This window comes from Clinocottus analis, unplaced genomic scaffold (assembly GCF_023055335.1).
Source record: "Clinocottus analis isolate CAN_PGR_092001 unplaced genomic scaffold, fCliAna1.0.p SCAF_7, whole genome shotgun sequence".
Taxonomy (NCBI): domain Eukaryota; kingdom Metazoa; phylum Chordata; class Actinopteri; order Perciformes; family Cottidae; genus Clinocottus; species Clinocottus analis.
This window is the reverse complement of record NW_027176229.1, coordinates 15,254,494-15,277,693: the sequence shown is the minus strand read 5'-3', so window position 1 is coordinate 15,277,693 and position 23,200 is coordinate 15,254,494. Positions and strand designations below refer to the sequence as shown.

General features: G+C 39.2%; 3 protein-coding genes across 3 annotated transcripts in view; 2 read left to right on the top strand and 1 right to left on the bottom strand.

The window, feature by feature from the left end:
• iqgap2 (IQ motif containing GTPase activating protein 2) overlaps positions 1 to 20,229 on the top strand; it is a 30,899-nt gene extending 10,670 nt beyond the window's left edge. Inside the window, exons 5-38 of the mRNA XM_068605139.1 lie at positions 205 to 281; positions 2,228 to 2,295; positions 2,405 to 2,518; positions 2,625 to 2,803; positions 3,697 to 3,784; positions 3,997 to 4,160; positions 4,496 to 4,583; positions 4,808 to 4,971; positions 5,087 to 5,247; positions 5,557 to 5,681; positions 5,868 to 6,031; positions 9,470 to 9,560; positions 10,409 to 10,576; positions 10,719 to 10,861; positions 11,325 to 11,495; positions 11,727 to 11,810; positions 11,964 to 12,035; positions 12,128 to 12,197; positions 12,619 to 12,827; positions 12,986 to 13,138; positions 13,262 to 13,425; positions 13,588 to 13,812; positions 14,171 to 14,311; positions 15,342 to 15,426; positions 15,597 to 15,829; positions 16,216 to 16,348; positions 16,757 to 16,859; positions 16,956 to 17,097; positions 17,705 to 17,792; positions 17,931 to 18,143; positions 18,229 to 18,389; positions 18,523 to 18,666; positions 19,169 to 19,277; positions 19,659 to 20,229. Coding sequence (XP_068461240.1) covers positions 205 to 281; positions 2,228 to 2,295; positions 2,405 to 2,518; positions 2,625 to 2,803; positions 3,697 to 3,784; positions 3,997 to 4,160; positions 4,496 to 4,583; positions 4,808 to 4,971; positions 5,087 to 5,247; positions 5,557 to 5,681; positions 5,868 to 6,031; positions 9,470 to 9,560; positions 10,409 to 10,576; positions 10,719 to 10,861; positions 11,325 to 11,495; positions 11,727 to 11,810; positions 11,964 to 12,035; positions 12,128 to 12,197; positions 12,619 to 12,827; positions 12,986 to 13,138; positions 13,262 to 13,425; positions 13,588 to 13,812; positions 14,171 to 14,311; positions 15,342 to 15,426; positions 15,597 to 15,829; positions 16,216 to 16,348; positions 16,757 to 16,859; positions 16,956 to 17,097; positions 17,705 to 17,792; positions 17,931 to 18,143; positions 18,229 to 18,389; positions 18,523 to 18,666; positions 19,169 to 19,277; positions 19,659 to 19,772 — 4,608 coding nt within the window. The 3' untranslated portion in view covers positions 19,773 to 20,229. The remainder of the gene's footprint in view (positions 1 to 204; positions 282 to 2,227; positions 2,296 to 2,404; positions 2,519 to 2,624; positions 2,804 to 3,696; positions 3,785 to 3,996; positions 4,161 to 4,495; positions 4,584 to 4,807; positions 4,972 to 5,086; positions 5,248 to 5,556; positions 5,682 to 5,867; positions 6,032 to 9,469; positions 9,561 to 10,408; positions 10,577 to 10,718; positions 10,862 to 11,324; positions 11,496 to 11,726; positions 11,811 to 11,963; positions 12,036 to 12,127; positions 12,198 to 12,618; positions 12,828 to 12,985; positions 13,139 to 13,261; positions 13,426 to 13,587; positions 13,813 to 14,170; positions 14,312 to 15,341; positions 15,427 to 15,596; positions 15,830 to 16,215; positions 16,349 to 16,756; positions 16,860 to 16,955; positions 17,098 to 17,704; positions 17,793 to 17,930; positions 18,144 to 18,228; positions 18,390 to 18,522; positions 18,667 to 19,168; positions 19,278 to 19,658) is intronic.
• f2rl2 (coagulation factor II (thrombin) receptor-like 2) lies at positions 6,441 to 8,169 on the bottom strand. The gene is made up of 2 exons (XM_068605140.1): positions 8,106 to 8,169; positions 6,441 to 7,738 (listed from the first exon to the last, which is right to left on the bottom strand). The coding sequence occupies exons 1-2, from the start codon at positions 8,167 to 8,169 to the stop codon at positions 6,690 to 6,692; spliced, it is 1,113 nt and encodes a 370-aa protein (XP_068461241.1). The 3' UTR covers positions 6,441 to 6,689.
• Positions 20,230 to 20,503: 274 nt separating the features above from the next.
• On the top strand, positions 20,504 to 22,887 carry f2r (coagulation factor II (thrombin) receptor). The gene is made up of 2 exons (XM_068566794.1): positions 20,504 to 20,645; positions 21,488 to 22,887. The coding sequence occupies exons 1-2, from the start codon at positions 20,576 to 20,578 to the stop codon at positions 22,705 to 22,707; spliced, it is 1,290 nt and encodes a 429-aa protein (XP_068422895.1). The 5' UTR covers positions 20,504 to 20,575; the 3' UTR covers positions 22,708 to 22,887.
• Positions 22,888 to 23,200: the final 313 nt, after the last annotated feature.

Below are 23,200 nucleotides of genomic sequence, written 5' to 3'. Positions count from 1 at the left end.
GTATTGAAAAGGATTTTCAAAGTTAGCCTTTACTGCAGTCAAGTTGCCTGGAATTGAATGATATTTTACAGGTGTTGCTATGATGTGCATCCCTTTTAACTTCTTGTGCATCTCCAGGTTGAAATGTGAAGACAACATTGAGGTGGATGTTGTATAACTGATAAAAGAAGAGTAACTAATATATATGTTGGTGTCTGCTTTCAGATATTCTATCCTGAAACAACAGATGTTTATGATCGCAAAAACATGCCCAAGGTGGTATACTGCATTCATGCAATGAGGTAAGAATAAAATAATTCATAAAAACATAAAATTACAACAGATAAGTTTTAGCAAGCATGGGATCTGCCTATATATGTTCTGTAATCTGCTGATACTGTCACTGACAGTTGGCTCACTGCCTAATTTTTATTTATTTACTCTAAGTCGTGGTTATGGCATACATTGTCATACACTGGTTTGAGTAGATATTTTGGTTTATACTCTACAGTGTATTAAAGTTACAGAAATAAAGAACAGCATCATATGTAGGTGGACAAATGTCTGAGACTGCTTACACTATAATATTTGTATTACTCTGTGGAGTTCATGCATGACTTCTTTTTGTTCCCATTAGATTCAACCTCTAATGTATGTATATGTCAAGAACAAAAAACAGTACTTTGTGAGTGATATAAAACAGGAACAAAAAAAAATGGTATTTCTACTCAGGTTAGGCAGAGACGGTTCTAAAACACAGAGCTTTTTTATGATTTGTTTTAAGTAGGTCATGGCTATATTGTACAGTACCATGTGTTTAGCTGGAGGCAGCTGTTGCTGCAATGTTGCACATTCATATGCTTTCAGTCCCTAAATTGTCTAATCATCTCTTTAATTATTCCATTATTTGACTTTGATTTAAACACTTTTGATGAGTATAACCATTTGCTGATACATCTATACAGTATTTAATCAGGGGCTTTCTGGTAAATTGAATGTGGTGTTTCTGTGCTCAACTCTTGTATTCTCACTACAAAAGGCAAATTATTTGTCATTGTTTCGTGTTTGTAAAAATGTTGTAATACTGCAAAACAAACAAAAGGTTAATGACCTTACTTTAACTTAAAGGGTGGTGGAGAATAACAACTTCAGGCGCTCGCCTTTTTTTTATTGAGATGATTTGAATAAACTGAAGGGTCAATTTTATCTATCTGACCCATTCAGTTTGCCAAACACATATTTAGGGAGTGGTTACGTCAGCTGCTTGGATTGTTTTCTTTCTTGTAGTGTTTCGGTCAGGTCCTGAGAGAATTGGTTTCCTTCCCTCCTTATGCACACACGTGCTCTTCCTTCCTGTAGGTCCAGCTTAAAATCCCACAAGGACCCACTGAATGCCCTGCTTCCCTGGGTACAAACACATGGAGGCAAAGCAGCAGATACTCCTGCACATTCAGTGTGGTGGAAAATTGAAAGGGGGGGTTACAAGTAGATTTTAAAACATTATGATGAAGAAAGGAAATCATTGAAATAAACAAGGGTGATCCACAGTCGGGAAAGAGCGAGTTGCTCCAAGCTAGTCAGCTGATTGTCTGTAACCCCTGTGACTTGTAATTGGCCACCTTCAATAATCCCTGTCAGCTGTTACTGTGTTTGTATCTTCGACTGAATCAGCTGCCTGTTTGTTAAAACATATCTTTTTGTTCAAGCAGATGGTTGTGCCCAGTGTCCTAAGACAGAGGACTTTTTCATGTTTACACGCAGACACTGTGACTTAAAGGGCGAATAACCAGCTACTACAACTGTTCCTTTCAGAGCTGTGCTGATGCCAGACCTGCTCTAATTATCTATAATTAATTTCCACTTATCAGGTACCCCGTGAGAAGATTAAAGTTTTATGAAGTTTCCAGCCACCTGCCTGTGCTCATTGGCGGCCCTGAGTCAGATGGTGCTTTGTGTGATGTAAGCCAACACTACCCCCCTGTGGTGTGTGACAGGCTGAAATGAAAGAATCAGAATCAGAACCATTTATTGTCATGTATGTTTTCACATACAAGAAATTTGTCATGGCGGGTGGTGCATAACATTAAACTATAAACAGAGTGCAAGGCCATCAAGAGCAACAATCATAAGGACAAGTGTCCAAAACTAGTTTTAGTTTTATGATATCAGACAAAATCTCAAATGTGTTTCTTTTTGCGTTTGTGTGTGTTTGGAAATCTTATGTTCTAAATCGTATTGTTTGTTTCAGCTTGTACCTTTACAAACTGGGCATTGCACCACAGATCCAGGACCTGTTGGGGAAAGTGGCCTTCACTGGTAACACCAGAGAGAATGATATTAATTAAATTATATAATATTTGTATATTTCAGTGTTGCTTTAAACCCCCACAATAACCCTTGCAATTGGTGTGTATCTGTCTTCTAGAGGAAGAGATCAGTAACATGAGGAGTGAGCTGGAGAAGTATGGCATTCAAATGCCAGCTTTCAGTAAGATTGGAGGAATCTTGGCCAATGAGCTCTCAGTGGATGAAGCTGCCTGTAAGTCCTCTGACGTTCTAACTAAATCTCTGAATCATGTTGTGTTGTTTCCAAATGTATTATTGGCCAGCACTGAAATGTCGAAACAACACACACTTGTCCTTAGTGCATGCTGCTGTGATTGCTATCAACGAAGCGGTTGACAGAGGGCAGACGTCTGTGACAATGGGAGCGCTAAATAATCCTAACGCAATGCTGAGGAATAACCAGGAAGCTCTGGCCCAAGACTACCAAGACACACTGAGCCAGGCCAAGGCTCGTAAACAGGATCAGTTCTCAGGAAGGGTAAGAAGCCAGTGACCTCTTGTGTTTTAGCGTCATCATTTATAGAAACGCTTGGTAATGATCTACTTTCCTTGTATAGAATGGTTGATTAGACTTTCACTGTCTTTGTTACAAACTTCGTTTACTGAAGTTTTTCTCTTGCTCACCAATTCCGATCGCTCTCTATTCACTTGTTTTTCAGACTGGTCAGATATTCAGTTGCATAAATGCCATTTAGACGACACTAACATTACATCAAAATGCCATCACCATTGAAGCTACTGTATCTATTGTCACGTCTGTATCCACCCCAATAACAGGGTTTTAAAGCCTGCACTAACTGTGTGTAGTGATGCACTCAGGTTGACCACAAACTGTTGTTTGTGTTTAGCCTTCTGTGTCAGTCAGAAAAATTATATCCCGGAACCAAAATTACAAAATGGAAGAACATTAAAAATTGAGAGCAAATTTGACTAATGCAAATAATTTAAACTGTTGCTCTAAGCCAAATTGTTTTGACTGCAATGTCTAGTACTGACAACTATAATGGCTGAAGAGATAACTACACTGAGCTTTGAAATGGGATGCTTGCACTAACTCACTCCATAGGCTTTGCCAGCACATTCCAGTGGCTGCAGTGTCAGCTGGACTTCACCAAACACAAACCCTCCATCCAGACCATCCGGCATCTCGCCTCCCTTTCTCTTTACGAACACTGTACAAACAGAAAATACATTTTTACTTAATAGCTGAAATGTTCAATTTAACTTCATCAGTATGAATGGGAAAACAATTAATGTAACCAGATGCTTTGTGTGTGTGTGTGTGTGTGTGTGTGTGTGTGTGTGTGTGTGTGTGTGTGTGTGTGTGTGTGTGTGTGTGTGTATTTATTTATTTATGTCTCCCTCAATTAGCGCTCATCGATTGCTACTGAAGAACGAGAAATTTATGAGGAGCTGCTAACTCACCAGGAGATCCAGGGCTGCATTGACTTTGTCAACAGTAAGGACTTCATGACTACCTTCTTTCTGTATGAAAAAAGTCCTTCTACCGACTGGGTGCCTATGAACACAGGGCATTTGTGAACTCTGACCTGAATACACAGTAGCAAATCTGCAGTTCATAGAGAAAAGATTCCATGAAATGTGTTTGTTTCCGTAAAAGAAAGCAATGATCCCTAAGTTACATCTGTCTTGTTTGTTTCCTGTCTCTAGTCCAGGCAGCAGTGAGGCAAGTGAATCAAGCGGTGTCGACCCAGGATGAGACCGCTCTGTTGGCTGCACTTAGGCTTGAAGCTCTGGGCCTGCTGGGTGTTCAGGAGTCAAACTGTCGCTGGTACCTGGAACATTTTACCACCTACTGCCAACATAAATCCAAGGTATACTGATATAGTCAGAGCTTGTTTATTAGTTTGTTTGTGTTTACAAACACACACACAAATGGGGACAATGTTTAAAGAGGTGTGTGGAATAGGAACATATCATACACATTTTTAGTGTTGTCTTTTTCTGTTTTCTATTTGTCCATCGTGCTGCTTTTACTACTCAGTGCTATAAAGAAAAAGCTCATCCACAACAAAAATCTGCCACCATAACTTTCTTTTGAAATGGACAGCAACAGACACGTTGCCCTCCACGCCTCACCTTTAGAACATGCTGAATAACCATGAGATCTTGGTGGTATCTTTCGTGAACTTTAACCTTTGTGTTGCAGGATGGAGGAAGGACTGGGATGGTGGACAAAGAGGAGATTCAAAGAGCTGTGAGCTCTTGCAATGACTTTGCTGAGGCAGAGAAACGAAGTAAACAACCTTTGTTACTAACTGTAGATGTTTATTAACACATAATTACTGGTCAGTTGATAATAGCAAGCGTCTCAAAGCACACGTGTCAAGTCTATGTCCCATTAAACTCATGATACATCCCTAAAGTCATTACTTTTAAATCAAGGAAGAAATGTATTTGTATTAATGACATCTTGGGTTATCTGTAAGACATGACTATCTGTGATCATTTTCTTGGCTAGAACTCGAGGCAGTTGCAGTGATCAATACAGCCATTCGTCTTGGCAATGCGGTGGAGACGGTGGAGGAGCTGATGAACCCAGAGGCACAACTGACAATTGTCTACCAAAGTGCAGCCAACCTCTATCAGGCTGAGCTTTTTAGTTTACAGCTACAAGGGGGACGGGTGAGATATCATGTTTGCAATTTTGACTCTTTCATATAGCGTACGTTATTGCAACATGTATATTGTAGTTAAATGTCACTTCATGCCTGTGATTCAGACCTTTTATGTTTAATAGTCTGGCTTGAGCCACGAGGAGCTGAGTGTAGCTGTGGAAATGCTGTCAGCTGTAGCAGTGCTGAATGAGGTGCTGGACACCAAAGACCCCCAGGCTGTGATTGAGCAGCTGACAGACTCGCCCCTGGGCTTCACCAACATGGATCAAGACAACCTTAACAGGTAGGATGTCTGAGATGCTCTGTCACGTCAGATCTGTAATGGCCCTGCCTTCAGGTTTAATGATGTTGGTAGCACTCAAATTCTCCTTTATGATTACTTTTTTGTTGTTACTGTAACTGTGGCACTCACTGACATTGAAATGATACTGATGCAGGATGGTTTTAGTAGAAGAACCTATATTTGATTAAAACATTAGAGGCATAACATCTTCAGGTGGCACATTACTGGTCTATCTTGACTGTAACTCAGCCAACATAAGGATCGGCTGATGTGTGAAACTTTGAACTTTTTCATGGACCTCTCCCTCAGGTATGCTGACACGCTTATCAAGCTGCGAGGCGAGGCTCTTGTCAAGGGCCAAGAGTTTCTTACCTGGAATGATGTTCAAAAATGCATCGACACAGTCAACGTTCAAGTCCACGAGGAGCATGAACGTAAGAAAGTATTTCTGTTTCCTGTTTGTGTTTTAAGTGGTGTAGCCTCTTGACATTCAATGACTGTCACAGCAGCAGTTTCAAACATTGGAAATTATTTTATTTCATTTGTAAACGTACAATGAGAATAATTTAAAAACACACAAATGAAATACATTGACTGATCAAATTTTGTCTTGTATCTAGGCATAATGGCTTTAGCTGAGATCAATGAGGCACTTAACTCAGGGGATCATCAACAGACACTTGCAGCCCTGCTCCTCCCTACAGCCAAGTTGACAGGGGTGAACCCAGCCACAGCCAAGCACTACCATGATGTCCTTCAATATACCAAGCAGCTCCTCTGCCAGGTATTGTGACATTTTTTTTATATTGCATTCATAAAAAAGGGTGTTGTTCTTCCTCCTATATCCTCAATCTACAAAATCTTTTTTTTTTTTTTAAAAGCATCATTCGTGAGATAAACCGGTATTGTCCTTACATTTCATAGCTTAATCTCATTTTAATCATTTGTTTTGTTGGATTTGCACAGCAGCCCCAAACACAAGCACACTCTGTGTGTGTGTGTGTGTGTGTGTGTGTGTGTGTGTGTGTATGTGTGTGTGTGTGTGTGTGTGTGTGTGTGTGTATATGTGTGTGTGTGTGTATATGTGTGTGTGTGTATATGTGTGTGTGTCATACATACATACATACATACATACATACATACATACATACATACATACATACATACATACATACATACATACATTCATTTTTTTGGTATTTAATTCTGACGTTTAACATGACAAAGAGAAAAGATTACAAATAACAATTGTGTGTCATTAAGCAAACGGTTTCCCAATGAGATTTTGCTGGTTTGACATAATGGGCATGTATTGGATTCACAGTGTAAATGTTCCCGTTCTGATCCTAGTATTCTTAAAACTTTGTTTTAAACCCAACAAAGATTACAGTTTCCAACAATGGTCCAGCAAGGAGAAGCTTGTTCTGTGCAAACAGCCAGGCTCATGGTGGACTCTGAGATATCCCGCGGAGGGAGATGAATTGTAGTTCTGACGCTCCCATCTTGGAAATGAGCATACACAGGAAGGGATCCAGACAACTGTGGAAGCAGCAGAGACACACCGATACTCTGTAGTATCCATACAGTCGGTCGTCCCCACTAGAAAACAGGCGGATGTAGTGGGCGATGTGCAGAATTCCGCTAGGCAAGAAACACACTACAAAGATAATAAAAACTAGAGTGCTGACCCTGATAAATGGTTTCCAGTCACAACGAGATTGCCCGAGGTGGTATACCACTGCCACATGGGCATAGATACAAATCAGAAAGGGCACTATGAATCCCAGACAAACCAGCATCAGCCTGTATGGTACCAGCAAGGAATGTGACTTTTCATCCAGAGGAAGTACATCATGGCAGGTGGTTACCCCCAGCTGGATAACCTGGTAGCTCTGCCTGACGAGAAGCTCGGGCAGAATCGCAGCCCCGAACAGGAACCATACAACCAAGCACGTCCACACTGCCATGGTAGTCTTATTCAGCCTCCTGTACAAAAACGGCCGGACCACAGCCAGGTAGCGCTTTAGACTGATGCATGCTATCGTTTGTGCTGAACTGTAAACGTTACCATAGAACAAAGCTGTGATAAGCCGGCAGGAGATTTCCCCAAATATCCAGTTGTTTCCGTTGTAGTGGTAGTGAACACGCAGCGCCAGGGACAGCAGCAGCAGCAGGTCAGACAGTGCCAGGTTTAGGTACAACACTAAAGTGGACAAGGACTTCGTTCTGAGTCTGAGGAAGGTCAGAATGTAGGCATTGGAGGGGATACCCACCAGCATTGCCAGGACGTATGATGAAGGAATGACCCTGGTGCTGAGGACCCCTGTGGTATAGGCTGTCACTGCGTCCTCCGAGTTCACATTCAGCCGAGGGTTTGTGTTGGGATGTAGGGCTGGCAGCTGATTGGTGTGGTTAAGTTTGTACAGCCTCCCCTTAAATGTTTTTGGTATCGCACCAGGTGGAATACTGGTTTGGGTCCAGGTTTTATTTCCTATAAACGGATAGAAAATCAATGTAATGCCTTTTTAACAACTTACATTAAAAACAAGTACATTTGAAAGTACATGACTCGTAGTTAGTCACGTTATCTGTTGTTGTCAAGTGTTTATTTGAAGACTTTCTAGTTATATCAGTTTTATTTTTTGAAGAAAATAAACATTACTATGCTAAAATATGGGATGGATTTAAATGTTATATTGTATTGACAATTGTGATAAAATAGTTTAACTTCTGTTTTGTTACTTTGATTTTGTAATTGAGCTCTTAACCAGTTAAATGTTTCATGTATAAATATTTAATTTACCCTAACTCAAAATAAATACACATATCCTTTTGATAAACTCTTTTAATAAACCTACCATCATGTTGAATGGTTCGCACGGCCATCAAACAAATGAGTAGTCCTGGCACAAGGTCGGCCATTTACTCGCTCTCCCGTCTATATCCCAGAGTTGTGAAGGTCTTCACTCGTCTTCACTCCTCTTGTCGTAGCTTCTTTTCAGTAAATGTAGGAGTTCTCCACCGGTGAAATTTGCTGTTTTGCATCTCTTCAGCGCAACAGTAGAACTGATAATGAATGGTGTGTTCTCAAGCCGGGCTTCCTGCTAGTGCACTGTATGTGGGTCGCTTGTCTGTTTGTTACGGTGCAGTGAGCACATTTCCTGTCCAGCCTTTGAAACTGAATTCCCTTCTGTCCGTGTTAGTAACTTCCCACTGACTCACTGGGGTGAGAAGACGGTCCTTAATACTTTCAACAGCTGTGATCCACAAACAAACAAATCCCACTAATGACTATTACAATGAGTATCTTATTTTGGTTTCGGTTATTAAGGGGTTTTGGTATTAAAGTTGATTTTGAGGGCGACTGTAGTGTTGGTCATACTTTCAGGAATAACTACTGTAATATGTTTTGAGATATTGTAAGCTGAAAATGTAATATCTCTGTCTCTCTGTCTGTCTGTCTGTCTGTCTGTCTGTCTGTCTGTCTGTCTGTATATATCTATATATAGATATATATCTATATATCTATATATCTATATATATATCTATATATATATATCTATATATATATATCTATATATATATATATATATATATATATAGATATATATATATATATAGATAGATATATATATAGATATATATATAGATATATATATATAGATATATATATATATATATATATATATAGATATATATATATAGATATATATATCTCATATTACAACCCTCTCACAGTTCATGATGAGTTGGCTGGGAAATAATTGGTTAGATGCAGATATAAACAAAAAAGCTGCCTTTCGTCTGCTGTGTTTTCATGGTGACTTCCTTCCTGTTAACACCCTAGGCCACACCAGAGTTCTCTAAAATTAGCCTGAGAAGAAATACTCAGGCTGAATAAACATTCTTTGTGGTTGTTGGGATGTTAGATTGTCGGAGTCTGTAAGTCTGGGCAAGGACATTTGTGGTGTAACTATTGTTAACGATCAACATTTTTCCCTTTTTCTTAGATCTTACCTCCTAACTTGATGAATGTAAAACTACCATAATGTCTTATCTTAGACATTAAATGTTTTAACTAAATAGTTTTGAAACAAATATAATTTGATATCAAGTTATTGTGCGTCTGTGCATGAACAATGCCTCGTAAGTCTGAGGTGTAGTAATTATTTTTTTCATCTGAAAAGAAGAGAAATGACTTTGTGTATTTGCTTTATCGTAGACTTCTGGAGATGAGTCTGCAGTGCTGTGGTTGGACCAAATCCAAGAGGCCATACACACAGCCAACCAGGATGAAGAGGAGGCTCTCACATGTATGTACCCAGAGTTTATATTCAGTCATCCAAACAATATCCTAACCACTCAAACAAGGGTTAATTTAGCTCCGGTTGATTCTTTTTACATTGAATACTAGATTGTAATTGTCCAGAGGATGTCCTTCATTCTCAGATCACTACACAAATCTAATATAGCTAATTATTATTGTAAATTAATACTCATAGATTGTTTCACCTATTGTCTACAGCTCCTTCTACTTGCTTGTTTTAGTGAAACATCCAAAATTGATAGTGTGCCAGTACGATATTCATTTAAAGACATTTTGATCACATGTAGGCTTGTAACAGATTATGTCAATATTGCCATGAATCATGTCATGATCATTTCTGGTACATTCCTGGCACGAGCATCAGGATTGTTTTGGTTGTGATACTGAGGCAGACATACACAATTTTTTTGAATTTTTCTCTCATAACTGCTTTGCCAAATGTCAAACTTATCGGTTATTTATTGTTGTTTGACATTGAAATTGTGACGCATAATTTGATGTTGATATAGCTCAATGAATATGTTCTTTGGTACACATTGTTTCACATTAATTCCTTATAAAACAAGAACATTGAAACATCTTCATAACAAAGGGAATAGGTCCAATAACTTTTTTACAACAAAGTCCTTTTTTTTATAAGGGTATATCCTCCTGTTCAGTTACATAGGTATTGTAATAGACAATATTGTCATTATTGTGGGCACAATGCTGTGACTGTTTTTGCTTGTTATGGATTATCCCTTACTCTCTCACCAGTTTTTACTTTGTGGATACTGTGTTTTCATATTTGACTCAACGACTGCTTCTTTGGATTGATCTTGTTTCCATTGTTAGTGGCTGAAGCGGTCGCTGATATTAACAGGACAGTGGCCGGGGGGAACTCTCAGAATACACTGAAGGCTTTGCAAGTGCCCAGTGCTGGACTGAAAGCGGTGCTCCCTGAATGTGCTGACACATACCAGGTTGAACTTGCGCAGAGACAAACAAGCGGTGCCACTAATGGTAACTTGACTGAATGCACAAGAACCACATTGTTTCATATGCCTACACAGTGAGAGGTCACCTGATTTTTTTTTTTTTTTTTAATTTGGGTGTCAAAATGACATTCACCGGGTCTAAAATGAAACTCTCTGCTTCTCTTCAGGTAGCACTGATGGTGTGTGGGTAAAACATTGCATTAAGGACAGATTTGACTACTACTATAACCTGGAGACCGGACAGGGCGTCTGGGAGGAGCCTGAAGGATTTGAACACAATGGTGGCCAGCTCAGCAAAGAGGAAATCCAGGTACCCCGTGCTGTACTACATAGTTTCACTTCTTCATTATCAGACTCAGAAACCGTTTATTTGCCAGGTATGTTTACACAAACAATGAATTTTTTGTCGGAAGGTGCATAGCATTAGACTTTAGACGAGACAATCAACGATAAACAACAACAATAGTACAATAGATATTAAATTAAGTATAAAATAAAGTGCTCAGACAAACGAATAACAGTAATGTAAAGAGTATGTTAAAGTGTACTGGTAAAGTGACATGTGTATTTAAATATGAAGTTCAAAGGGATGTGCACGGGCGTGACCGGTAAGAAATGTAATCTTATGTTAACATACTTGCATCCAAATGGGATTACTTTCTTTCTTGGTTTAACAATGGTTAATTTAATTGATAACATTTTCACTGTAGAGGTTGTTTTTTTTTGTTTTCTTCTGAAAATCTTCAAAAAAAATTACTTTTTTTCCTTTTTAGGGTGTTGTCAGTTGTTTGACTACCGAATACAACAGGGAACAGTTATGGATGACCAATGAACCCTTGGTGACACAGTTGCAGGCGAGGATCAGAGGTTACCTGGTCAGGAAAAAGCATGCCCATAGAATGGAGTATCTACGCCAGCAAGAACCACATGTTGTCAAACTGCAGGTAGTGTGTATCTCCATTCTGTCAGCCATCAGATCCACTTTAGTGATCCCTGATGCAGTTCTAAGCCATAAATACAGATACAATGTTTTTAGCGCTGTGATGCTTCAAACACACACCTGAAGAATTATTAACCACCCAAGTTTAATAATCCAATGCTGTGTTGTCACTGACGTAAAACACCCAACTTGCATGCTCTTACATTTTTGGTAATGCATTTTTCTTATTTTACAGGCCTGCTGGAAAGGTTACAAACAAAGGAAAATGTACAAAGGCAGGATAAATCTGCTTCAGAAAAATGTTGCTTCGATAATCAAGGTACACTTCTTAAATGACTCAACAACTCTAAAGCTTTGGAAATTGTCAGTCACAATTACCCATTAAAGCTGAGATGAAATTATGTTGTACCATTAAACTATTAATAACATAGCTACAGTATCAAATACCTGATACAAACACTAATGTTTTTAGATCCAGTCTGTGGCAAAAATGTGGAAAGCCAAGCGTAAATACAATCACAGGCTGCAGTTCTTTAAAGATCATGTGAGTAACACCGTGGATCTACATCATAAAGAACCTTCTTTGGATTGTGTTGTTTGTTTCATATTGTATAAGACTCATTGTTCTGTGTTTAGGAAAAAGAAATTGTGAAAATCCAGGCTTTTCTAAAGGCCAACAAAGCAAGAGATGACTATAGAACCCTAAGTAAGTCAAAAAGACATTTTACACTCCTGCAGCTGAGCTTTATTGATAGAATATCAATATGTTGAAATTGTTTGGGATTTTGAGTAAGTAAATACTTTAACATTGGATCCAGTACAGTAAGGCATTACTATTTTATTATCTTATTCGACTGTTGGCTCTACTAGTATAATCATCATACTTTTATTCCAGTGATTTTCTGTTTCCTAATTTTCCTCTGTTTAGAAGTGAAACTTCTGAAAATACCATTTACCATTCCTTAATTATAGTTATGGTATCTCTAAGAATTTATGTTGATATTGAGGTACTTGGCCAATAATACTTTGATATTTAGCTTTGTTTGTATGGCCCAGCCCACAATAAAAATAAATGAGCGTGTAAATGTAACTTGCTTTTACTGACTTTCCTAAATGCCAAATCTTAGCTGGTGCCAAGGATCCTCCTCTGTCAGTGGTACGCAAGTTTGTCCACTTGTTGGAGCAGAGCGCCCTGGATCTTCAGGAAGAGCAGGAAGTGACACGACTTCGGGAAGAAGTAGTCACCAATATTCGCTCCAACCAGCAGATGGAGAAAGACTTGAACCTAATGGACATAAAGATTGGACTTTTGGTGAAGAACAGGATCACTCTGCAGGTTAGCGCGCCTTGCTCTTATGTGTACAAGAAAAGGATAGGTATACTGTGATATTTTGTTTCGTTTTTGTTGACTGACATTATTTATAGCTTCTGTAATAGTATCCTCTTCTGTCCAGTTTTGCTGCTTAATTAATTTTGTGTTTGTCTTTGAAAAAGGATGTCGTGTCCCATAATAAGAAAATGAAAAATATGAAAAATAAAGATAGTAAAGAGGACTTGACTACAGGAGACAGGCTGGGTATCAAGGGTCTAAGTAAAGGCAAAAGAAGGAAACTGGAGGCATACCAACATCTCTTTTATCTGCTGCAGGTAAAACAAAAATATGTCTTAACTACAACGTTCATCCAGCTATTGTACTTTTAAAGTGTATTAAAAGTGCAGGTATAAGATATTCATACTCATGCATACACATTTCCTTTCCTTCCCCTTTAGACCAATCCACACTACCTGGCCAAGCTGATCTTCCAGATGCCCCAAAACAAATCCACTAAGTTTATGGACACTGTGGTCTTCACCTTGTACAACTATGCATCTAACCAGAGAGAGGAATACCTGCTCCTCAAACTCTTCAAGACTGCTCTGGAAGAGGAAATCCAGTGAGAATTGCAGCTAATCTTAAATCACTATAATCCTATTGTATTACGATTTCATAAGTGACTATACAATCCTTAGAATAGTTTAGAATTCGCAAAACGCATGTATGAGTTGTGTTTGTTGTTCGGTGGACAGTACTGTACCATCCTCTTCATGTTTCTCAGTTCCAAGGTGGACCAGATCCAGGACATCGTGACTGGGAACCCAGCAGTCATCAAGATGGTAGTGAGCTTTAACAGAGGTGCACGTGGCCACAACACGCTCAGACAACTCCTGGCTCCAGTGGTCAAAGACATTATTGAGGACAAGAGTTTAGGCATCAACACCAACCCAGTGGATGTGTACAAAGCCTGGGTCAACCAGCTCGAAACGGCTACTGGAGAGGCCAGGTGGGTGGAAATACAGTGGGAGAAATATTGCTGACAGGGGAGTTGTCCATTCGTATGTCCCAAGGTTTTTTTGCTTGTTTTTATCCCATTATCTAGACATTGAATGACTGATCCTTTTTTCCAAAGCGTAAAGTTGAGTTCTTTTAATTATTATTATTTTTTATCTCTGATGTCATTAACCATACGGTAGCAAATCAATCAGTGTAAAAAGTTTATGGTATGCTTTAGATATTATTTTGTAGTAATGTAAAAAAAAAAAGAATGTCATTTTTACCCAGTGTGTGAATCTACACTACTTATTCACCATGAAAACTGACGATAAGCCTTACACATGCCTTCTGTTGTTTTCTTCCTTCAGCAAGCTGCCTTATGAAGTGACTCCAGAGCAAGCCATGTCCCATGAGGAGGTACGCAACAGGCTAGAGGCATCCAGTCTGGCGCTACGCTCTGCCACAGATAAGGTCTTGAACTCCATTGTGTCCTCACTGGATAATATCCCGTAAGTTTTAGAAGCTGTTACGTGTCAATCTCCTCTTATCCTCTGTATTATCTATGACAATACTGCTTGTCAATGCCTGAGTATATTAGTCAGCATGATTCTGGTGAATCTTCAGGGGCTTTTTTAAAACCACATTAACGATAAGGAAGAATAAATAAGAGGTGTTATTGACGTTTGTTATTGAAAGTGTTATCCAAGACTTGATGGAATTCAGTTTCTTTCTGTTGACAAGGTTGCATAACATAATGCTACAGTGTAACACAACACAATTCAAGGAATAATACCTATGTAAAAAAAATTACAAACTAGAATATGTTTTGAGGCTGTAAGAGGTGCTTATTCAACTCTTGAGGCCATCATTTGTTGTTGTGTTAGGCGAGATGGAATTATCATTTCAGCTGCGCCTGTTATTTTGTCCACCCCAAGAATTCTGTCACAGTATTGTTTCAACAGGTTAAGGTGCATGCTTTCAAAGTGCAGTTGGAATCTTACATCATGTCATGTTTAGATGGTGAAAGTAGTGGAAAGGATACTAAAAATAGTTATTTGCCTTTCCATAATTTAAAATCTATTTTTATCCTGGTGTTGAGTCAGGATATGATCATATGCTTTGGCATGTCATTTGCTACTCTGGTTGTTAAAGTTTCAGCTGCATGTTGGGACATGGTCATTACTAGATAACTATTGCTTTGAGCAACTGACCAGATGACTGCTGGCTCCAAATACAACTCTGCTTTGTGCTTCATTAGCCACACCCATGTGACACAGTTTTCTTTTTTTATTGGGACATAAATACACATTTTTTTCATTATTTAATTTAAGAAATCCCAAACAACTTAACTAAAAAAATATGTTGACTCTATACCACTAGATGGTGCTAATGTTATACATATAACTACAAATATAGAGAAACTAAAAGTCATCAATGCCAATATCATAAGGGTTTTTAAATGTAAATGTATCGCATAGTATGTTAACGCATGTTGCTTTGTGTTCGATGTCCCATCAATGCTTTTTGTTTTGCATGTAGTTATGGCATGAGATACATTGCAAAGGTTCTGAAGAAAAGCCTCCATGAAAAGTTTCCAGATGCCTCAGAGGATGAGCTGATGAAGGTAGAAGCCCTTGGATGTACATACATTTTTACATTTATTTACAGTATAGTTTGTTAAAATTCTGCTCACACGGCCACATTTTTAATGCTTTACTATAGTGAGAATGTTGAGGTAAGTGCAATTTAATTTAGCAAAATGTGTTAATCATGCCCTCTCTTTTTTTATGACAGATTGTAGGAAACCTGCTTTACTACCGCTACATGAACCCAGCCATCGTGGCCCCGGATGGCTTCGACATCATTGACATGTCAGCAGGAGGGCAGCTCCACGTAGACCAACGTCGTAACCTCGGATCTGTGGCGAAGATGCTTCAGCACGCTGCTGCCAATAAGCTGTTTGAGGGGGAGAATGCACATATGACGCCAATGAACAACTACATATCTCAGACATATGAGAAGTTCAGGTAAGAAAAGAGAGATTAATATGTCCAGATTTTTTAAAAATTCATTTTGGTGCCACAAATGTTCTAAAGAAACTGATTTATCTGTCCTAGTTTTTATTTATTTTTTATATATATTTTTTAAATCTCACTGAACTTCAGTCACACCCGTACAAACTCACAAATACAAAGGGCTGTGCCAGTATGTGTGCAGTTGTCTTCCTCAGATTGTAGTTTACTAGAAATCGTCATAAATCATAGTCCATTTTCTGGAAACGACTCGGCATGAGCAATTTACCTCAGTTAAAAAAGCAACCGGCACATTTTTTAAAAGTCAGTAATGTTGGCCATTATCCCGGTCAGGATTTGAGCATTGTAACCACTAGCCACTGCTATTTCTCCTCTTTCAGGGTGTTTTTCCAGTCGGCATGTGATGTCCTTGAACCTGAAGAGAAGTTTAATATTGATGAATACTCAGACATGGTGACTTTGAGCAAGCCTATCATCTACATCTCAATAGATGAGATCATCAATACCCACTCGGTAAACTCAAGCAAAATGAATCTAACATCCTTTAGACCAGATATGAATTTACCTCTGGGCTCAAATCATGCACTGTTAGAAATAATTCCTCATTTTACCACACTTTATGTCAGTCACTGTCACATTTGTATAGTTACTGCACAGTATTACTTTAATGTTAAATCAGACTGTCTTGATCCTACATCTGGCTGTTTTTTAAAAATCTTTTTTACATTTAGTAAAAGAATGTAGAGTTGTATCTTGTATTACCTTGTAGTCATTTCCACCTCTCTTATAAATGTGTTCTGTTCTTTCTCCATGGATACGTTTACCAAGATTAATTAATTAATCATATTTTTCTGTAATAAGTTACACAGAAAATATAAATCATTTAGATATACATGACTAATCACATCTGTATTTGTTCAGCTACTTTTGGAACATCTGGAGGCCATCTCCCCTGACCACAATGACTTGCTGCATGAGCTGCTGCAGGACCTGGGAGATGTCCCTGATGTAGAGACGTTGCTCGGTATTGTCCTACTTTTCTAGATATTTTTTATGTTTTACTTTTAATCACAAGTTGTCTTTGGTGTATTTACCAATTTTACACACTGTTCTATTTCAGGTGAAGGAACGGTAGACTCGAATGACTCGAACAGAGAGAGTGCTCTGAGCCAGTTGGCCAAGACGGAGATCTCCCTCACCCTAACCAGCAAGTTTGAGCTCCTGGAAGGAGATGACAAAGACATGAAGTCTCTAATAACAAAGTATGTTTTATGTGAGAGGACCCTGAGACAAATTGCTTAATTCAAAGCCTGTTGTTAAGCTTGTCCAAAAGTGCAATTTGATGTTGAAATCATCTGAATTCTGTGCATTTAAAACCATTAACCTGATTCACACATAGTACCCAAAAGTCATCAATGAAGAGTTTTGGATTACAAAGAACGTCTTGTGATGTGCTCAACTCTTCTTGACACTGTGTGTTTTCTCTGTGGCTATCACCCAGTAGCGTGTGTTTGTTGTCTTTCCTGCTCTTCTATCATTTCCTGTCAAAAAGGAAGAGGTTTGGTGGTCAGAGTTATCTTGCCTATAAACATGTATCCGTCTGGATACACAGAGTTGAGAGAGTCTTCCTCTTTGGCATGACGGTTTAATTCTGCCATGAAAACTACTGTTCAGGCAGGTTTCGTTTCTGGACACAATCAACACTTTTCCAACAGGTTTCTGAAATCAAGTCAGTGAAATGGAGTTGTTTTTTTTGCCATCAGATGACAACAGCTTCATATATTGTTTGGTTTAGGTGACATTATGTACAAATGAAATGAAACAACCCCGTCCAGCTCTTCATGATTTTTTTTATTCTGTGTGTATCAGGACAAAAAAGCTAATTGTGGATGTGGTTCGGATTCAACATGGAGATTCCCTACCAAACATTCTTGAGACCCCGGCTACGGTCTCACAGGTGATATTTTCTTCCATCTTGTTTTTTTGTTACCCAAACGTATACATCACAGCCATTTATTGTACAATAAATATGTACGAATGTTTTTGTTGAGTTCTAACAGTTTTCTGCACTTCTTATACGACTTTGCTCCTGAAGGAGTCAGAGCATACTAAGATCGTAGAGCGACGGGCAGTCCAGGACGCTCTGACACCAGAAGGTCTGAAGAGCAGCCCAGCAGTGCTGGAGGACAGCCAACTACCTCTGGAGCAAAAGAAACGGAAGATCCTGAGGAACCTCCGTAACCTGGAGCAGGCCGGCTTTCTCAATATCAGTAACAATTACCAGGACCTCGTCAATGACATATCCAAGGTACGTAAGCAGCTCTTTATTCACATAGGGCGATGCATGTCTTGTTGGGCCTTTTCAGCTTCTGAAGTTGTCAGTGCATTGATAGGACATCCGCTACCAAAGGCGCTACAGACAGAGAAGGAAGGCCGAGCTTGTGAAGCTCCAGCAGACACTGACGGCTCTCAACTCAAAAACAACCTTCTACCAGGACCAGATGAACTATTATGATACGTACATCAAGACCTGTCTGGATAACCTGAACCGGAAGTGAGTTGTACCTTTTACTTTGCTTAAACCTTTTATGGATGGAAGTTTTTTTGCAATATTTCTTCTCACTGTGTAAATAATAATCTTGCTTCATTTTAATCGTCTTATGTCTATGGGTGTTTTCTTGAACCAGGAATTCACGCAGATCTATAAAACTGGACAGCAAAGGAGAAAATAAGGGCAGTAAGAAGTGGAAGCCACAGTCTCTCAAGTACACTGCAGCGAGGCTGCATGAAAAAGGAGTCATCCTGGAGATAGAAGGACTTCAGACAAACCAGTGAGTTGAGCTGTCCACTACTTTGATAGACAACAAAAAGGGCAGTTACTCTTTACAAGTGGTCAGATTTGAGTTTCACTCAACATTTTTACTAACATTTACACCACACCACCACATTTCAGTTTGTTTGTTTTTTTAAACAAAACATAGGTCAAAACATTATCAGATTTGTCATGAGAGGTATTGTTTCTTTTAGCTTCATTCATTATTATCCAAACTATTACAATGTTATTTATTGCTCTTCTGAATTAAAATGTTAAACTGAATTCCAGAATATATAATAAAAACATATTTTATATATAAAATATGTCAAACATAAATGTACTTTTTTTTTTAAACATAACTACAAACAGACTGACGAAATCCATCCGTTCTATGCACAGTTCCTTCAAGTACTACTGCAATAATGGGGCAAACATAATGTTCGATGATTATTGTGTTTTTGTGCCGTAGCACTTTTTTGTCCTTAGTCTTATGTTATTTCCTTTTTCTCTTCTTTCAGGTTCAAAAATGTCATGTTTGACATTTCGCCCACTGAGGAAGTTGGGGATTTTGAGGTTAAGGCAAAGTTTATGGGAGTGGAGATGGAAAAAGTCCAACTTCATTTCCAGGTAAACATTTCCTAACATTAAGCAGATCGCTAGTCAACATTTTTTTTTTTTTTTCCACTTATCGGAAAACAGGAAATATCACAGAAATCAATCAAACATTTTCTAATGACTACAGTAGTCCACACATTTGTTTGAATTTATTCTCTGCATGTAGCAAGTATGAACAAATATTAGACATAGTTTACGAATAAAGGTATGTATAGATTAGACAATGCTAAAGAGTCAGGACCACCAAGTGCTGAAAAGACGTTTTCAGTAAATGTTTTACAAAGGATATTTTACAACTGTTTAATCTACTGCCATGTACGTCTGCCAAACAGCACCTCATCTCTATAAAGGAAAAGCTTGTTCTAATTGCATCTATTTGTGTTTTGTGTCCAGGACCTCCTTCAGCTGCAGTATGAAGGTGTGGCCGTCATGAAGATGTTTGACAAAGCCAAAGTCAACGTCAATTTACTCATCTTCCTCCTCAACAAAAAATTCTATGGAAAATGAGGTGACTAAGAAGAGGGAGAAACCGGCAGGAGAGGACGTGGAAAGAGATTGTGCCTTCTGACAATGCTGAGTTTGTTTAATAAAATGAATTGAGTCAGCAAATACCAGATGGTGCAGCACAGTGTTGTTTCATTTTAATATAATTTCATGGATCACAGCTAAATTAAATGTTGTTCAACTAAATGTATCCACTTTGTATGTTTCCATGTGGTAATTGTAAATGTTTATTTTTTAAGAATTAAATTGTAATAATTATGTATGTTATGTATGTAAACGCTAGGAAACTCACTAAGTGTAAACTTGTACGTTGAACCAACTGTCTATTAGTTCAGAAATGGAGCTCAGGAGCAACTTTCCAGCCCTCATGGTTATATGAAATACTGTAGATCACCAGTGCCTTTTTAATTAAGAAAACATGTTTCAATCAATAAAACATCTAAACATTTTAAAAGCTAGAACTGATGTATTATCAGTATATACATGATTTATAATGTTGGAACAATGTGCATAATAAATTACACATGTCAATATGTATTTGTTGTTTCTTTTGTCTCAGCCGTATTATCTCTGTTGTAATACTTGCTAGCCTTCTACTTCGTTGAAGACAAGTGTTTTTGTCTGAAGACCTGGTACACATTGTTTCACTGTAATGGGGAGGAGATGTGCATGAGGGAGAGGCGGAGTATGAGTCTGCAATAACATGTTGGATGCTGGCAGGGAACCACTTCAGTATCTCTTCAGACAAACTAATAATTTCAACCCACTCGTAGGCGTTAGATTTCTGGAGGATATTCAGTGAAGCCATGGTTAAACTGTCGATAGCGTTGTTGGTGTTGTTTTCCCTCCGGAGTTCAGCACTCTCCTCCCAAAATGGTAAGTAACTTCTCAACTACAAACTCTGTAGACCTCTGATGGTTCATATACTTTTGTATAATTGTGTAAAATGATACAGGCTTGTACTCTACTGGGTCTTATTCAACATTCAAGATGTTTTTACTGTCATGTGCACGGATAACATACAGTTAACACCTGTAAACATTCAGTGGGGGGGTCTAATTGTTTCATCCAACTTAAAGTTAAAGTGGCAACTTGTTTAGTCAAGAATGTGCCAAAGCAGCCTAAAACATGAATTTATTTTTAATTTAATTTTTTAGAACTATTGTCAAATAATCTAGTCAATACAACAGATCATGTGTTGGAAAATACATCCATAGGCCTGTATTTTCTAAGGTATAAGATATTGTAGGTGTAAGTGCAATTTGGAAATACTTGAGTATTATGAGTTGATACAGTTCTTCAATTAAATTGTGGGACAAGACTTTTTTTGTAATGGAGCATTTTTACAATGCGATTTTACAGTTTTAACTGAAGGACGTTATCTAAATAGTTCCAATACTAATCATGAAAGATTATGAATGGGTCACTCAAACACCTCTGCGCATCTCTTAAGGTAAGATAATTTATTCTAATGCCTCCATTAAACCTCTGTAGATTATCCAGAATAACAGAGACCTTTCACATTCAAAGACATGCGAAGGACCTAATCTGCATGGTTAGTTACTGCTAGAGAAAAGTTTGGGTAACTTAACCCTTTAAAAGCGTTGGTAATAGAGTGCTGTATCTGCACAATAAGTCAAAATGGACAACTGTGTAAAGAAAGCATCCCATGACGGCCAGTTTCAACACTTATTCTGTGTTTCCTTGTCTCTCTTTAGACTCTGCTCCCTTCCTACGGACTTTCTCTGGTCACTTCATAACGGTCCCAGATGAGACTGACGACTACCTTGACCTGTCTGCGTTGGACAGCTTGCGGGATGACGAGGGCTCTGGCTCGGAGTCGCAGCAGGAGCCGGTGAAAAAACACAGTTCTCACCGTGATCCCCGAAAGCACTATCGTGTCTCGGAGGACACTAGAGTTTTCCTCCAGGGCCGCCTGTCAACGAGCTTCGTCCCGACCGTTTACACCATTGTCTTCATCATCAGTGTGCCCCTCAACCTTGTCGCCTTGGTGATGTTCATGCGTCACGTTCGTCCCAGAAAGCCGGCGGTGATTTACATGCTGAACCTGGCCTGCGCTGACCTGCTGTTCGGCCTCCTGCTTCCCTTCAAGATCGCCTACCACTACAACGGCAACAACTGGATCTATGGCTCTGTCATGTGCAGAGTTGTCACTGCAGCTTTCTACTGCAACATGTATTGCTCAGTGCTGCTCATGACGTGTATCAGCATCGACCGTTTCCTGGCGGTGGTTTACCCCATGAACTCCCTGGTGTGGCGCAGCCCTCAGACAGCCTCCGCTGTATGTGCTGCCATGTGGCTGCTGGCCCTCGGGGGAGTAGCCCCTCTCCTCATCTCTGGCCAAACCCTCTATTTGTCCGACTTGGGCATCACCACCTGCCATGATGTGCAGGATGTGGGACAACTACAAGCTTACTATGTTTACTTCTTCCCCATCTACTCGTCCATCTTCTTCTTCATCCCTCTTGTCTTCACTGCCGTTTGCTACGTTCGTATTATTCAGGCTCTGGCAGCAGCCAACGTGGAGAACCGATTCAGGAAGACTCGAGCCGTGGTGATGGCTGCAGTGGTGCTGGTGGTGTTTGTGGTCTGCTTCACTCCTACCAACATCATCCTGATGGTCCACTATGTCCAGCTGTCCCACAAGTCCACTGACAGCTCCTACCAAGCCTACCTGCTCTCGATGTGTGTAGGAAGCCTCAGCTGCTGTTTGGATCCCGTCCTGTATTACTTTGCCTCCTCTCAGTGCCAAAGGCAGGTGGCAGCATTGCTCAGATGTCAGCGACTAGCCCGAGCAAAGAGCAGCTCCGAAACACAGAGTACAAGAACCAGCGGGCAGAGAGACAGCAGCAGGTCATGCAAGATGGAGAGCATTCAAACTGACCTGGGGAGCCAATATAGCAGGCTGGTGGCTTAACTACATGGACACGGGACGCTGGCCCTGTACTTACCGTGTAATATATCTGAATCTATTCATCTAAATGCTTGGGTTGGGTGAAAAGAGTGTGTCCAGTGCCTTGTAGTGCTGGACATGTGTCCACTTAAATTAGCCTATTGGATAACTAAATGGCTTTTTGCTATTTTGCAATCTCACGAAATATACTCACCAGTATGACAGTGTTTGATACGTTTGTTTTAAAAACATGCTCCGCCATTCTTTTCAAATTTGTTTCGTATTCTGGTTTTCAGTGAATCACAGGACAAACACAGTTATTAATATTCATCTGAGTTTTAATCTGAAAAACATTACAAGTTAGACAAACGTCTGCTATAGGTTTTGATAAGTATGTGTGTCATTATATATGCAACAAATTGAATCACTCGCATTCATGAAATATATAATTCAATCAAAGCAAACCATTACATTATACATATGTTGCTTGATAACTATGTTGCTGTATCTTCATCTT